The 18,277-nt window shown below is 36.3% G+C and overlaps 1 protein-coding gene across 4 annotated transcripts in view; it reads right to left on the bottom strand.

Moving 5' to 3' along the window:
- TEX11 (testis expressed 11) overlaps positions 1-18,277 on the bottom strand; it is a 362,363-nt gene that overhangs the window by 93,067 nt on the left and 251,019 nt on the right. For all 4 annotated transcript variants that reach the window (XM_060292709.1, XM_060292708.1, XM_060292710.1 and 1 more), the window contains one exon: positions 14,091-14,193. In XM_060292709.1, the coding sequence (XP_060148692.1) occupies positions 14,091-14,193 (103 nt within the window). The remainder of the gene's footprint in view (positions 1-14,090; positions 14,194-18,277) is intronic.

The raw sequence follows: 18,277 nt of genomic DNA, 5'->3' as shown, positions 1-18,277 counted from the left end.
CCAGCAGCCTCAGGAGCAGTGGATTAAATCTCCACATTCAACTTGATGTACCCTGCATCTCTGTAATACCTGAATAGACAACGAATCATCCCAAAATTGAGGCGGTGGATTTTGGGAGCAAATGTAGACTTGGGGTTTGCTTTCTGCATCTAATTTGTTTCTGGTTTTATGTTTATCGTATTTCAATATTTAGAGTTTATAATCACTGGTAGATTTGTGTATTGACTTGGTTGCTCTCTTCCTTTTTTTTAATATATAGATACATATACTTTTTCCTTTTTCACTTTTCATGCGTGTATATGTGTATGTGATTTTGTCTGTATAGGTTTGCTTTCACCATTTGTCCTAGGGTTCTGTCTGTCCATTGTTTTGGTTTTCTTTTTTACTATAGTTTTTAGCACTTGTTATCATTGTTGGATTGGTTTTTTGGTTTGGTTGCTCTCTTCTTTCTTTCTTTTTTTATTACTTTTTAATGTTTAATATTTTATTTTAATAATTCCATTTTATTTTATTTTTCTTTCTTTCTTTCCTTTTTTCTCCTTTTCCTCCGAGCTGTGTGGCTGACAGGGTGTTGGTGCTCCAGCTGGGTGTCAGGCCTGTGCCTCTGAGGTGGGAGACCCGAGTTCAGGACATTGGACCACAGGAGACCTCCCTGCTCCATGTATTATCAAACAGCGAAAGCTCTCCCAGAGATCTCCATCTCAACGCTACGACCAGCTCCACTCAATGACCAGCAAGCTACAGTGCTGGACACCTTATGCCAAACACCTAGCAAGACAGGAACAAAACACGACCCACTAGCAGAAAGGCTGCCTAAAATCATAATAAGGTCACAGACACCCCAAAACACACCACCGGGCGCAGTCCTGCCCATCAGAAAGACAAGATCCAGCCTCATCCAACAGAACACAGGCACCAGTCAGCTCCACCAGGAAGCCTACACAATCCACTGAACCAAACTTACCCACTGGGAGCGGACACCAAAAACAACAAGAACTAAGAACCTGCAGCTTGCAAAAAGAAGACGGCAAACACGGTAAGTTAAGCAAAATGAGAAGAAGAGAAACACACAGCAGATGAAGGAGGAAGGCAAAAACCCACCAGACCTAACAAGTGAAGACGAAATAGGCAGTCTACCTGAAAAAGAATTCAGAATAATGATAGTAAAGATGATCCAAAATTTTGGAAATAGAATGGAGAAAATACAAGAATCATTTAACAAGGATCAAAAGGAACTAAAGAGCAAACAAAGAATGATGAACAACACAATAATAAATGAAATTAAAATTCCCTAGAAGGAATCAATAGTAGAATAACTGAGGCAGAAGAACGGAAAAGTGACCTGGGAAATAAAATAGTGGAAATAACTACCACAGAGCAGAATAAAGAAAAGAGAATGAAAAGAATTCAGGACAGTCTCAGAGACCTTTGAGACAACATTAAATGCACCAACATTCGAATCATAGGGGTCCCAGAAGAAGAAGAGAAAAAGAAAGGGACTGAGAAAATATTTGAAGAGATTATAGTTGAAAACTTCCGTAATATGGGAAAGGAAATAGTCAATCAATTCCAGGAACCGCAGAGAGTCCCATACATGATAAATCCAAGGAGAAACATGTGAAGACAAATATTAATCAAACTATCAAAACTTAAATGAAAAGAAAAATTATTAAGAGCAGCAGGGGAAAAGCAACAAATAACATACAGGGGAATCCCCATTAGGTTAACAGCTGACCTTTCAGCAAAAACTCTGCAAGCCAGAAGGGACTGGCAGGACATATTTAAAGTGATGAAAAGAAAAAACCTACAACCAAGATTACTCTACCCAGCAAGGATCTCACTGAGATTCAACAGAGAAATTAAAACCTTGACAGACACACAAAAGCTAAGAGAATTCAGCACGACCAACCCAGCTTTACAATAAATGCAAAGGCAACTTCTCTAGGCAGGAAACACAAGAGAAGGAAAAGACCTACAATAACAAACCCAAAACAATTAAGAAAATGGTAATAGGAACATACATATCGATAACTACCTTAAATGTAAATGGATTAAATGCTCCAACCAAAAGACACAGACTGGCTGAATGGATACAAAAATAAGACCCATATATATGCTGTCTACAAAAGACCCACTTCAGACCTAGGGACACATACAGACTGAAAGTGAGGGGATGGAAAAAGATACTCCACGCAATTGGAAATCAAAAGAAAGCTGGAGTAGCAATTCTCATATCTGACAAAATAGACTTTAAAATAAACACTATTAAAAGAGACAAAGAAGGACACTACATAATGATCAAGGGATCAATCCAAGAAAAACATATAACAATTGTAAATATTTATGCTCCTAACAGCAAATGCTAACAGCCATAAAAGGGGAAATCGACAGTAACACAGTCATAGCAGGGGACTTTAACACACCACTTTCACCAACGGACAGATTATCCAAAATGAAAATAAATAAGGAAACCAAGCTTTAAATAATATACTAAACAAGACGACTTAACTGATAATTAACTGATAATTTACAGAATTATTGCATCCAAAAACAACAGAATACATTTTCTTCTCAAGTGCTCATGCAACATTCTCCAGGACAGATCATACTGTGGGTCAGAAATCAAGCCTTGCTAAATTTAAGAAAATTGAAATTGTATCAAGTATCTTTTCTGACCACAAAGCTATGAATCTAGATATCAATTACAGAAAAAAATCTGCAAAAAGTACGAACATGTGGAAACTAAAAAATACACTATTATATAACCAAGAGGTCACTGAAGAAATCAAAGAGGAAATCAAAAAATACCTAGAGACAAATGACAATGAAAACATGACGACCCAAAACCCATGGGATGCAGCAAAAGCAGTTCTAAGAGGGAAGTTTACAACAATACAATCCTACCTCAAGAAACCAGAAACATCTCATATAAACAACCTAACTTTACACCTAATGCAGTTAGAGAAAAAAGAACCAAAAACCCCCAAAGTTAGCAGAAGGAAAAAAATCATAAAGATCAGATCAGAAATAAATGAAGAAATGAAGGAAACGACAGCAAAGATCAATAAAACTAAAAGCTGGTTCTTTGAGAAGACAGACAAAATTGATAAACCATTAGGTAGCCTCATCAAGAAAAGAAGGGAGAAGACTCAAATCAGTAGATTTAAAAATGAAAAGAAAGTAACAACTGACACTGCAGAAATACAAAGGATCATGAGAGATTACTACAAGCAACTATATGCCAATAAAATGGACAACCTGGAAGAAATGGACAAATTCTCAGAAATGCACAACCTTCGGAGACTGAACCAGGAAGAAATAGAAAATATAAACAGACCAACACAAGCAGTGAAATTGAGACTGTGATTAAAAATCTTCTAACATAAAAAGCCCAGGACCAGAAGGCTTCACAGGTGAACTCTAACATATATTTAGAGAAGAGCAATACCTATCCTACTCAAACTCTTCCAAAATATAGCAGAGGGAGGAACACTCCCAAACTCATACTATGAGGCCAACATCACCCTGATACCAAAACCAGGCAAAGATGTCACAGGGCTTTCCTGGTGGCACACTGGTTGAGAGTCCGCCTGCCGATGCAGGGTACACGGGTTCGTGTCCCGGTCCAGGAAGATCCCACATGTCGCAGAGCGGCTGGGCCTGTGAGCCACGGCCACTGAGCCTGCGCGTCAGGAGCCTGTGCTCTGCGGCGGGAGAGGCCACGGCAGTGAGAGGCCCGCGTACCGCCAAAAAACAAAAACAAAGATGTCACAAGGAAAGAAAACTACAGGCCAATATCACTGATGAACATAGATGCAAAAATCCTCAACAAAATACTCGCAAGCAGAATCCAACAGCAAATTAAAAGGATCATACACCATGATCAAGTGGGGTTTATCTCAGGAATGCAAGAATTCTTCAATATATGTAAATCAATCAATGTGATAAACCATATTAACAAATTCAAGGAGAAAAACCATATGATCATCTCATTAGATGCAGAAAAACCTTTTGACAAAATTCAACACACATTTATGATAAAAACCCTCCAGAATGTAGGCATAGAGGGAACTTACCTCAACATAATAAAGGCCATATATGACAAACCCACAGCCAACATCGTTCTCAATAGTGAAAAACTGAAACCATTTCCTCTACGATCAGGAACAAGACAAGGTTGTCCACTCTCACCATCAATATGCAACATAGTTTTAGAAGTTTTAGTCACAGCAATCAGAGAAGAAAAAGAAATAAAAGGAATCCAAATGGGAAAAGAAGAAGTAAAGCTGTCACTGTTTGCAGATGACATGATACTATACATAGAGAATCCTAAAGATTCTATCAGAAAACTACTAGAGCTAATGAATGAATTTGGTAAAGTAGCAGGACACAAAATTAATTAATGCACAGAAATCGCTTGCATTCCTATACACTAAAGATGAAAAATCTCAAAGAGAAATTAAGGAAACACTTCCATTTACCACTGCAACAAAAAGAATAAAATACCTAGGAATAAACCTACCTAAGGAGACAACAGACCTGTATGCGGAAAACTATAAGACACTGATGAAAGAAATTAAAGATGATACACACAGATGGAGAGATATACCATGTTCTTGGATTGGAAGAATCAACACTGTGAAAATGACTATACTACCCAAAGCAATGTACAGATTGAATGCAATTCCTATCCAACTACCAATGGCATTTTTCATAGAACTAGAAGAAAAAATTTCACAACTTGTAGGGAAACACAAAAGACCCCGAATAGCCAAAGCAGTCTTGAGAAAGAAAAACGGAGCTAGAGGAATCAGGCTCTGGACTTCAGACTATACTACGAGGCTACAATAATCAAGACAGTATGGTACTGGCACAAAAACAGAAACATAGATCAATGGAACAGGATAGAAAGCCCAGAGATAAACCCATGTACATATGGTCACCTTATCTTTGATGAAGGAGGCAAGAACATACAATGGAGAAAAGACAGACTCTTCAATAAGTAGCACTGGGAAAACTGGACAGTACATGTAAAAGAATGAAATTCGAACACTCCCTAACACCATACACAAAAAAAACTCAAAATGGATCACCATACACAAAACTAAACTCAAAATGGATTAAAGACCTAAATGTAAGGCCAGACACTATCAAACTCTTAGAGGAAAACATAGGCAGAACACTCTATGACATAAATCACAGCAAGATCCTTTTTGACCCACCTCCTAGAGAAATGGTAATAAAAACAAAAATAAACAAATGGGACCTAATGAAACTTAAAATCTTTTGCATAGCAAAGGAAAACACAAACAAGATGGAAAGAGAACCCTCAGAATGGGAGGAAATGTTTGTAAATGAAGCAACTGACAAAGGATTAATCTCCAAAATATACAAGCAGCACATGCAGCTCAGTATAAAAAAAACACAAACAACCCAGTCCACAAATGGGCAGAAGACCTAAATAGACATTTCTCCAAAGAAGATATACAGATTGCCAAAAAACACATGAAAGGATGCTCAACATCACTAATCATGAGAGAAATGCAAATCAAAACTACAATGAGGTATCAGTTCACACCAGTCAGAATGGCCAGCATCAAAAAATCTACAAACAGTAAATGTTGGAGAGGGTGCGGAGAAAAGTGAACCCTCTTGCACTGTTGTCGGGAATGTAAATTGATACAGCCACTATGGAGAACAGTATGGAAGTTCCTTATAAAACTAAAAATAGAACTACCATATGACCCAGCAATCCCACTACTGGGCATATACCCTGAGAAAACCATAATTTAAAAAGAGACATGTACCAAAATGTTCACTGCAGCTCTATCTACAGTAGCCAGGACATGCAAGCAACCTAAGTGTGCACTGACAGATGAAGGCATAAAGAAGATGTGGCGCATATATACAATGGAATATTACTCATCCATAAAAAGAAACGAAATTGAGTTATTTGTAGTGAGGTGGACGGACCTAGAGTCTGTCATACAGAGTGAAATAAGTCAGAAAGAAAAACAAATACTGTATGCTAACACATATATATGGAATCTAAAAAAATATATATGGTTCCGAAGATCCTAGGGGCAGGACAGGAATAAAGATGCAGATGTAGAGAATGGACTTGAGGACATGGGGATTGGGAAGGGTAAGCTGGGACGCAGTAAGAGAGTGGCATGGACATATATACACTACCAAATGTATAACAGATAGCTAGTGGGAAGCAGCCACACAGCACAGGAAGATAAGCTTGGTGCTTTCTGACCCCCAGAGGGGTGGGAGGGAGACGCAAGAGGGCGGAGATATGGGGATATATGTGTATGTATAGCTGATTCATTTTGTTATAAAGCAGAAAGTAACACACCATTGTAAAGCAATTATACTCCAATAATGATGTAAAAAAAAAAAGACAGGTAGATTGAATTGAAGAAAGCAACTTTAAACTATATGCTACCTACAAGAAACACACTTTAAATATAAAGCCAAAATTGGTTAAAAGAAAATGATAGGATAATATATATATAGTAGAGATAATCAAAAGAAAGCTGGAGGGGTTATATTAATATCAGACAAAATAGACTTCAGAGCAAAGATTATTACCAGTGGTAGTAGGTTATTTCATGATGATAAAGGAATCAATTCATTATGAGGACATAATCCTAAATGTTTATGTATCCAATAACAAAATTTCAAAATACAAGAAGCAAAAACTGATAGAACTATGAGGAGTAATAAACAAATCCATAATTATTGTCCAAGATTTCAATAACCTCTCTCAAATAACTGACAGGAGAAGTAGACAGAAAATCAGCAAGGATATTTAACACTATTAATCAACTTTACCTGACTGACATTTATAGAACACTTGACCTTACACCAGCAAAATACACATTCCTCTCTGGTGCACATGGAACATTTACCAAGAAAGAGAATATTCTGAGCCATATAAAAAGCATCAACATATTTTAAAAGATTCAAGTCATACAAACTTATGATCTTACACTAAAACAGAATTAAATTAATAGAAAAGTTCTCTGGAAATCTGCAAATGTTTGGAAAATAAATAGCATACTTCTAAATAATCCATGGGTTTACACTGGAGTCAACGGTCATATTGCAAAGTATTTTGAAATGAATTAAAATGAAAACACAATATATCAAAATTTGTGTATTGTCACTAAAGCAATACTTAGAAGGTAATTTAGAGCATTAACTGTTTATGTTAAACCAGAATAAAAGTCTTAAATCAATGACGTCAGCTTTCACCTTTGGAAACCAGAAAAGAAAGAGCAAATGAAACTCAAAGTAAGTAGAAGAATGGAAATGATAAAGATCAGAACATTAATAACTGAAATAGAAAACAGAAAAAAACAATAGAGAAAAATTAATGAAACCAAAAGCTGGTTCTTTGAGAGCAATAACATTGATCAACTTGTAGCCACTCTGACAGGGAGAAAAGAGAGAAGACACAAATTACAAATATCAGGAATGATAAAGGTGACATCACTAAAGATTTGACAGATGTCAGAAGGATAATGGATGATATAATGAATGACTTTAGGCCAATAATTTCAACAACTTAGATGAAACAGACAAATTTCTTGAAAGACACAAACTACCAAAGCTCAGTTTGGAAATAATAGATAACCTGAAGAAACCTTTTGTCTATTAAAGAAATTGAGTTTATAATTAAAAACCTTCTCATAAAGAAAACTCCAGCCCCAGATGGCTTCACTTGTGAACTCTAGCAAACATTTAACAAAGAAATAATACCAACTGAGCAACACAAATTCTTCTAGAAGATGGAAAAAGAGGGTGTATTTTCCAATTCATTCTATGTAGTAAGCATTACCCTAATTGCAAACCCGAAAACATTACAGGAAAACTAGAGACCAGTATCACTCATGGACACAGGTACAAATATCCTTAAACTGTTAGCAAATAAAATCTAACATTATATTTAAAAAAAGAACACATCATGACTAAGTGGAGCTTATCCCAGGAATGCAGCATTGGTTTATCTGTTGAAAAAAAATCAATGTAACTGACCATATTAACAAACTTTAAAAAAAAATGATCATTTCATTTCCAAATGTTTTCTCCCATTCTGCGGATTGTCTTTTTGTTTTGTTTATGGTTTCCTTTGCTGGGCAAAAGTTTTTAAGTTTAATTAGGTCCCATTTGTTCATTTTTGGTTTTTACTTTCATTACTCTAGGATGGGGATCAAAAAAGACGTTACTGTGGGGCTTCCCTGGTGGCACAGTGGCTGAGAGTCCGCCTGCCGATGCAGGGGACACGGGTTCGTGCCCCGGTCCGGGAGGATCCCACATGCCGCGGAACGGCTGGGCCCGTGAGCCATGGCCACTGGGCCTGTGCGTCCGGAGCCTGTGCTCCGCAATGGGAGAGGCCACAACAGTGAGAGGCCCGCGTACCGCAAACAAACAAACAAACAAACAAAAAAGATGTTACTGTGAGTTATGTCAAAGAGTGTTTTGCCTATTTTTTACTCTAGGAGTTTTATAGTATCAAGCCTTATATTTAGGTCTTTAATACATTTTGAGTTTATTTTTCTGTATGGTGTAAGGGAGTGTTCTAATTTCATTCTTTTACATATAGCCGTCCAGTTTTCCCAGCACCACTTACTGAAGAGATTGTCTTTTCTCCATTGTATATTCTTCCCTACTTTGTCATAGATTAGTTGACCATAGGTGTGTGGGTTTATCTCTGGACTTTCTATCCTGTTCCATTGATGTGTATTTCTGTTCTTGTGCCAGTACAAATTAATCTCTCCAAAATACACAAACAGCTCATGCAGGTCAATATCAAAAACAAAAACAAACAAACAAAAAAAAACCCTGTCAAAAAATGGGCAGAAGGGCTTCCCTGGTGGCGCAGTGGTTGAGAATCCACCTGCCGATGCAGAGGACACGGGTTCATGCCCCTGTCTGGGAAGATCCCACATGCCGCGGAGTGGCTAGGCCTGTGAGCCATGGCCACTGAGCCTGCGCTTCGGGAGCCTGTGCTCCGCAACGGGAGAGGCCACAACAGTGAGAGGCCCGCATACCGCAAAAAAGAAGAAAAAGGCAGAAGATCTAAATAAACATTTCTCCAAAGAAGACATACAGATGGCTAAAAAACACATGAAAAGATGCTCAACATCACTAATTATCAGAGAAATGCAAATCAAAACTACAGTGAGGTATCACCTCACACTGGTCAGAATGGCCATCATCAAAAAGTCTACAAACTATAAATGCTGGAGAGGGTGTGGAGAAAAGGGAACACTATTAGACTCTTAGTGGGAATGTAAACTGGTACAGCCACTATGGAGGACAGTATGCAGGTTCCTTAAAAAACTAAAAATAGAGCTAACATATGATCCAGCAATCCCACTCCTGGGCATATATCTGGAGAAAATCGTAATTCGAAAAGATACATGCACCCCAATGTTCACTGCAGCACTATTTACGGTAGCCAGGACATGGAAGCAACCTAAATTTCCATCAACAGCGGAATGGATAAAGAAGATGTGGTACATATATACAATGGAATATTACTCAGCCATAAAGAAGAATGAAATAATTCCATTGGCAGCAACATGGATAGACCTAGAGATTGTCATACTGAATGAAGTAAGTCAAAGACAAATATCATATGATATCGCTTATATGTGGAATCTAAAAAAAAGGTTACAAATGAACTTATCTACAAAACCAGAATAGAGTTACAGATGTAGAAAACAAACTTATGGTTCGGGGGTGGGGGGGATGGGTAAATTGGAAGACTGGGATTGACATACACACACTACTATATATAAAATAGATAACTAGTAAGGACCTGCTGTATAGCACAGGGAACTCTACTCAATACTCTGTTATGGCCTATATGGGAAAAGAATCTAAAAAGGAGTGGATATATGTATAGGTATAACAGGTTCACTTTGCTGTACACCTGAAACTAACACAACATTGTAAATCAACTGTACTCCAAAAATGTTTTTAAAAAGTTGATCATTTCAATAGATGTAGAAAAATCATATGACCAAATTCAACATCCACTCCTGATTAAAAACTCCCTGGAAACTGGAAACAGGAAACAGAAGGGAACTTCCTCAACCTGATAAAAGGTATCTATGAAAAACCTACAGCTAACATCATACTTAATAATTGAAAACTGGATGCTTTCCCTCTAAAATCAGGAAAAAGTCAAGGATGTCTGCTTTTTACCAATTTTACTGGAGATTCTAACAAGTACAATAAAGTATGAAAAACTGTACCCAGATTGGACAGGAAGAAGTAAAATTGTCTTTATTCACAGACAACATAATAATCTACAAGAAAGCCACTGGAACTAGTGAGTTTAGCAACTCTGTAGGATACAAATCAATATACAAAAGTCAATTCTGTTTCTACATACTTGCGATGAACAGTCAGAAACTGAAGGATTTTTAAAAATGCCATTTGAAATAGCATAAAATATGGTATACTTAGCGATAAATCTGACAAAAGGTGCACAAAACCTTATATGTTGAAAGACAGAAAAGATTGCTGAGAGAAATTAAAGATCTAAATATAACTTGTTCACAGGTTGGAAGATGTCAATTCTCTCCAAACTGATCTACAGAGTCAGTGTAATCCCAATCAATATTTACCTTTGTAGAAACTGAAAAACTTATTTAAAATTTAAAATTCACAGAGATATACAAAGGACTTAGAATAGCCCAAACAATTTAAAAGAGAAGAATAAAGTTGGAGGACTAACACTACATGATTTCAAATTTACTACATAGCTACATTAATCAAGACAGTGTGGGAATGGGGTAAAGAGGAGTAGTTCCGTGGAACAGAATGAAGAGTCCAGAAGAGACCCATGCACATATGACAACTGATTTTCATTAAAGGTACAAAGGCAATCAGTTGGGAAAGGACAGAATTTTTAAATAAATGAAGCTGGAATGATTAGGTAACCATGTGCAAAAAAAAATGAACTTCAATCCACACCTTAAGTCAAATATAAAAAATTAATGCAAAATGGACCACAGAACTAACCACAAACTTAAACCTAAAACTGTAAAATTTCTTGAAGAAAACAGGGAAAATTTTTTGTGACCATGGATTAGGTAAAGATTTCTTAGATACAATACCAAAAAATCCATAAAAGAAGATAAATTAGACTTCATCATCTTGTCATGAAATGCACTGATAAGAAAATAAAAAGAAAAATTTGTAAAACACATATCTGATAAATAACTTGTATCTAGAATATATAAAGAACTTCGAAACTCAATAAGAACACAAAGCTTCTTATAGAAAACTGGGCAAAAGATCTGTACAAACACTCCACCAAAGAAGATATATGGATGTCAAATATTGGACACTGTGGAAATGCTAATTATAATCACAGTACTATATCTCTACCTCATTATTAGAATGGTTAAAGAAATTTATCAGTAGACAATTCCAAGTGCTGGTGAGGCTGTAGATCAACTCGAACTTTCATACATAGCTAGTTAGAACATAAAACTGTACAGCCACTTTAGAAAAGAGTTTGGCAGTTTCTAACAAAGTTAAACATATACTTACAACCCAGCAAACCCATTCCTCGATATTTACCCTAGAGAAGTGAAATATTGTCATCACACAAAATCTGTAAACAGATGTTTATAGCACCTTTATTTATAATCACCCAAACCAGAAACCATCCAAATATCCTTCAACTGGTAAATGTATAAATTTTGGTACATCCATACTTACGAAATACTACTTAGCAATAAAAAAGAACAAACTATGGGAACACACAACAGTATGAATGAGTTTCAAATGTATTATGCTAAGTGAAAGAAGGCTCAAAAAGCTTCATACTATATGATTCCATTTATATGACATTCTGGAAAAGGCAAAATTATAGGGATAGAAATGAGATTAGTAGGAATCAGGGCTGGAAGTGGTGGGAAGGAGTGACAACAAAGGGGCCTGAGTTAATTTTTTGTTCTATATCTTGATTGTGGTGCTGGCTACATGACTGTAAGCAATTGTCAGAACTCATAGAATTACTAATATAAATAAACCTTATAAAATCATACACTAGGCAAGAGTAAATTTTATTGTATGTATTTTCAATAAACATGACTAAAAAGTGGACACAGATAACTGGGGAAGAAATGAAAATACTGACCTAATGCTATGCTTAAAAAGTAAAATAGGGCTTCCTTGGTGGCACAGTGGTTGAGAGTCCACCTGCTGATGCAGGGGACACGGGTTCGTGCCCCAGTCCGGGAGGATCCCACATGCCACGGAGCGGCTGGGCCCGTGAGCCATGGCTGCTGAGCCTGCGCGTCCGGAGCCTGTGCTCCACAACGGGAGAGGCCACGGCAGTGAGAGGCCCGCGTACCGCAAAAAAAAAAAAAAAAGTAAAATAATTTTATTTAATAGAATGTTAAAAGAAAAGCCTTAATAGGAAATCTGCCTAAGTGCCCATCATCGGATGAATGGATAAAGAAGATGTGGCACATATATACAATGGAATATTACTCAGCCATAAAAAGAAACGAAATTGAGCTATTTGTAATGAGGTGGATAGACCTAGAGTCTGTCATACAGAGTGAAGTAAGTCAGAAAGAAAAAGACAAATACCGTATGCTAACACATATATATGGAATTTAAGAAAAAAAATGTCATGAACAACCTAGGGGTAAGACAGGAATAAAGACGCAGACCTACTGGAGAACGGACTTGAGGATATGGAGAGGGGGAAGGGTGAGCTGTGACAGGGCGAGAGAGAGTCATGGACATATACACACTAACAAACGTAAGGTAGATAGCTAGTGGGAAGCAGCCGCATGGCACAGGGATATCGGCTCGGTGCTTTGTGACAGCCTGGAGGGGTGGGATAGGGAGGGTGGGAGGGAGGGAGACGCAAGAGGGAAGACGTATGGGAACATATGTATATGTATAACTGATTCACTTTGTTATAAAGCAGAAACTAACACACCATTGTAAAGCAATTATACCCCAATAAAGATGTTAAAAAAAAAAAAAGGAAATCTGGTTGCGTGGGGTTATTTTTTTTGCCATTTCTACTGGCAAAAGGTTCAAGTTTTTCTATACTTCAGCATAATATATCAAGAAAAACAAATGCCCAGAAGTCTCTAGTGAAAACCCTGATGATGGACATAACAGCAATATTAACCTTGGTAAAGAGCTGATTCCAATTTGTTAGTCCTTAATTAACATACAGATATACTTTACTACCGTGGAACATTTCTTTTTCAAAGCAGAATAAATCATCTTTCTTTTTCTTACAGAGTGAATAACAGACTCCACTGCATATTTAGTAGGTATTCACAAATAGTTGCTTAATTGGACTAGTATAAATTCTGTTTGAACCCATTAACTCAAGCTTCTCAATTTCTCTACTTGTGCCCTTCACAAAGGGCAACCAGTCTGAAGCTCAAACAGCTCCAGGATTTGCTCAGCTACCCAGAGCTGAGCAGGAATAATATCACAGCACAGGTAAATCTGTGACCAAGTCAAGATACACGTGTGTGCAGACAACTAGCTAGGAAACTACGCTTAACTTAATGGAAAGGACAAAGCACTAATGGGATAAGGTTCATGTGAGCAACTGTACCACTGTCAACCCTGTGGAGAGAAACTACATTTCAGGGCCAGATCTCTCACCGATAACTTCTCAAATAAGTACAATCAAAAGGTATCCTGGAGACTTCTATTCTCTAATGACAATTCTTAAATGACTGCATTATAATTTCTCCCTGCTCTCACAGTTTTTTAAAGTTAATTTTTAATAGGCTGGTTCAAATGACAAAGTACAAAAAAGTATACAGGAACAAGACTTTCCCCCAATTCTTGCCCCACATCTGCCTAGTTCCTACTCCTTCAATAGGCAAACCCTGTTCTTTTATTTTTATGCAACCTTCCATAGTTTCTTTTTGTATGGTTGTATCATCTTTACATAGGAAAGCTAGCATATATATTCGACTCCATTGTCTTAAAAGCTATTTTTCTCTATTACGACCAAAGAGAATTATTCTTTGTGTTAACAGTCAAATATAACTCATAAATAACATTTATACCTCTGTCAGAGTTGCCCTCTAGGATTGCAATCCTGAATACATAAAATTTAGTGAAAATATTTGTAGGATCACGTCGTTCAGCTTCTGTCACCGCCTCTTTAGCCTGAAAAAAGAAATATTGGGTTTCTTTTACAAAGCATATAAGGAAGACTTTACCATATTTTACTAATACTATTAACATAGTCACAATGGCTGAGGGATACTCATAATGAAAAGACATGAATCTGAGAAAAATCTTCGAAGAACTGTTCTATTAAAATGTTATGGAAATACTGAACTCTGCTTCTGAAAATAGGGCACATTATATATGTCAAACCAACCCTCCTACTGAAAACAACCAAAAAATGTTGGATAACGTTTTTTTTTTAATTCCAAAAGCAAGTGACTAGTAAAGCAATTACCAAGCAATATCTAAGGAAAAGTGAGGTCCCAGAGAAGTAAATGGAGAATTAAAGCTACTTTTTTTTTTCCTGCTGGGCATTTGTAAACCTAGGCAAATGTTAACTTTAGTTTTAATGTACCTTACTAGGTCAGGAAAATAGACATCAAGGCTCAAGGGATCACACTCTTAGGCTAAGGGAAAACCAGAAGTAAACCCACTTTCATCCACATCCTCAGGGGACTGCAATGAAAGATAGATACCTTGGTTCTGAGAAGAATCCAACAAAATGGGGTACGGAAAACCAGTCCCTAAGGTGTAATAGAAACAGACTTTCTCATGTATTTACAGCCCCAAATTACATTATATGGGAGGCCAAAAGATGTCAAGCTATGAATTTAGTTTTCATTGGTCCCAAACATAGGAAGAAGCAAATGTAAATCCTCTCTGGGGGAAGACACCTTCATCTTAGGCTTCAAAATATTTCCATAAATAATTTTTCAAGAATCTTGAGTAGAAACATAAAAAAATCAAGCACAGTAGGAAACAAGACACCATAAATGAGAATCAGCAGAAACAGATTCTCAGGATGTAAATAAAAGAAGTATCAAAAACTGCCTATAAAACATCTCTGTTTTCAAAGTTTAAGGAAATAAAAGATATGCTCAAAAAGTATATAACTAGGTTGATATTCAATAGTACATATTGATACAGTTACAGTGGTTGTTTCCAGGTGGTATCCATTCTGACTGATTATTGCCCAAGCCGTATCAGTTGTTGAACACTTTGCACATCACACAAGTTTATAAGAAACAGAAACTATAAAATGTGACCTTGCTGATTTGGGCAAAAAGAACTACTTGAAATGAAAGATACAATAACCCAAATGGCAACATAATGGATAGGCTTACTAATAGCAATTTATAAGCAGATGAAGAGAAAATTAGTGAACTGAAAGATAAGACATAATAAATATGCAGCTAAAGTGCAGCAGAGAGAGACTACAAACATGGTGGACAGTTAAGTAAGGATTCTATTCTTTTAGGACAATCATTAAAAGAATACAAACAGTAATTAATTTCTACACTAGTAGAAGGGGGAACCAGGAAGTACAAAAAAATGAGGATAGTCTTTTTAAAACAATTGGTGCTGGAACAACTGGACATCCACATGCAAAAAAGAAAAAAAATCTGAGCACAGACCTTAAACCTTTCACAAAAATTAACTCAAAAACAATCGTAAATCTAAATGTAAGACCTCAAACTACAGAACTCTTAGAGGTAACATAGGGGAAAACTACGTGACATTTGGTTTACTGATGACTTTTTAAACAACACTGAAAGCACAATTCATGAAAGAAAAAAGAAGCTGGACTTCATTAAAATTAGAAACTTCTGCTCTGTGAAAGACACTGTTAAGAGAATGAAAAGGCAAGCCACAAAATGGGAGAAAATATTTGCAAAACACATATATGATAAAGGATTTAGGACACACCATTATAAAAATAAATCAAAAAGGAAAAAAGCAAGAGAGGAAGAAAGGAACTAAAAACTCAAACAATTAACAAGATGGGACTAGTAAGCACTTAACTATCAATATTTAAATGTAAATGAACTAAACTATCCAATCAAAGACACAGAGTGGCTGAATGGATAAAAGACAAACAAAAACAAGATCCAACAATGTGCTATCTACAAGAGACTAACTTTAGCTTTAAGGACACACATAAGCTGAAAGTGAAGAGATGGAAAAAGATATTCCATGCAAATGGTAACAAAAAGAGAGCAAGAGTGGCTATAATTATCAGACAAAATAGACTTTACTCAAAATCAGTCACAAGAGACAAAGAAGGACACCATATAGTGACAAAGGGGTCAATTCATCAAGAGGATATCACAACCGTATATACATACACATTCAACACTAGAGCAACTAAATATTTAAAGCAAACATTAACTGAACTGAAGGGAGTAATAGAAATAAATAACAGTAGGGAACATTTCAAAACCCACTTTCAACAATACATAGGTATCCAAACAGAAAATTAATCAATAGTGGACCTAACACTACAGACAAAACTGACCGAATAGACACATACAGAACATTCCATTCAACAGCACCAGAATATATATTCCTCTCACATACACAAGGAACATATTCTAGGATAAATCATATATTGGGCCAGAAAGCAAGCCTTAACAAATTTAAGAAGACTGTAATCATATCAAGTATCTTTTCCCACTGCAATGGCATGAAACTAGAAAAACATAACATGAAGAAAAATGAAAAATTTACAAATGCATGGAAATTAAACAACACACTCCTGAATAATCAACGGATCAAAGAAGAAATCAAAAGGCAAATCAGAAAGTATTTTGAGAACAAAAACAACAAAGAAAATATATCAAAGCTTAGGGAATGCAGCAAAGATAGTTCTAAGAAGGAAGTTTACAGCAATAAATGCCTACATTAAGAAAAGATCTCAAATAAACAACCTAACTTTACTTCTCAAGGAAGTATAAAGAAAAAACTAAGCCCAAATTTAGCAAGAGGGAATTAAAGATTAGAGCAGAAATAAATGAAATAGAGACTAGAAAGATAATAGAAAAAAATTAATGAAACAAAGTTAAACAGACAACCCACTAAGACTGAATCAGGAAGAAACAGAAAATCAGAACAGACCAATAATAAGGAGACTGAATCAGTAATCAAAAACGGCCCAACAAAGAAAATACCAGGACCAGATGGTTTTAGTGGTGATTTATATCAAACATTTGAAGAAGAATTAATGCCAATCTTTCTCAAACTCTTCCAATTGAAGAGGGAACACTCCAAAACTCATATCACGAGGCCAGCATTACCCTGATACCAAAGTCAGATAAAAATACCACAAGAAAAAAGCAACAGGCCAATATCCCTGATGAATATAGATGCAAACATTCTCAACAAAATACTAGCAAACAGAATTCAACAGCCCATTAAAAAGATCATACACCATGATCAAGTGGAATTTATTCCTCGGATGCAAGGATGGTTCATACACAAATCAATAAAAATAATGCATTACAGTAAAAGAATGAAAGATAAAAATACTATGATTCTCTCAACAGATACAGATAAAGCATTTGACAAAATTCAACACTCTTTCATAATAAAAGCTCTCAAAAAACTGGGTATAAAAGGAGCCTATCTCAAAATAACAAAGGCCATATGACAAAAAAACAGCTAACAACATACTCAGTGGTGAAATGTGAAAGGTTTTCCTCTAAATTCAGGAACAAGACAAGGATGTTCATTCTCACGACTTCTGTTCAACATAGTACTTTTTTTTAGACCTAAGTAATTTATTTTTAATTTATTATTTTTTTTTTTTGCGGTACGCAGGCCTCTCACTGTTGTGGCTTCTCCCGTTGCGGAGCATAGGCTCCAGATGCGCAGGCTCAGAGGCCATGGCTCACGGGCCTAGCCACTCCACACCATGTGGGATCTTCCTGGACCAGGGCACGAACCCGTGTCCCCTGCATCGGCAGGCGGACTCTCAACCACTGCGCCACCAGGGAAGCCCTAAACTTTATTTTTAAGTTCTTTTTATTCAATTTAATTTTTATTTTATATTGGGGTATAGTTGATTTAAGTTCTTTTTATTCAATTTAATTTTTATTTTATATTGGGGTATAGTTGATTTACAATGTGTTGTTAGTTTCAGGTGTACGGCAAAGTGGTTCAATTATACATATACATATATCCATTCTTCTTCAGAGTCTTTTCGCATATAGATGATTAGAGAATATTGAGTAGAGTTCCCTGT

The sequence above is a fragment of the Globicephala melas genome, chromosome X, assembly GCF_963455315.2.
Source record: "Globicephala melas chromosome X, mGloMel1.2, whole genome shotgun sequence".
NCBI classification, from domain to species: domain Eukaryota; kingdom Metazoa; phylum Chordata; class Mammalia; order Artiodactyla; family Delphinidae; genus Globicephala; species Globicephala melas.
The sequence above is the reverse complement of the archived record's forward strand: the minus strand, read 5'-3'. Positions and strand labels throughout refer to the sequence as shown.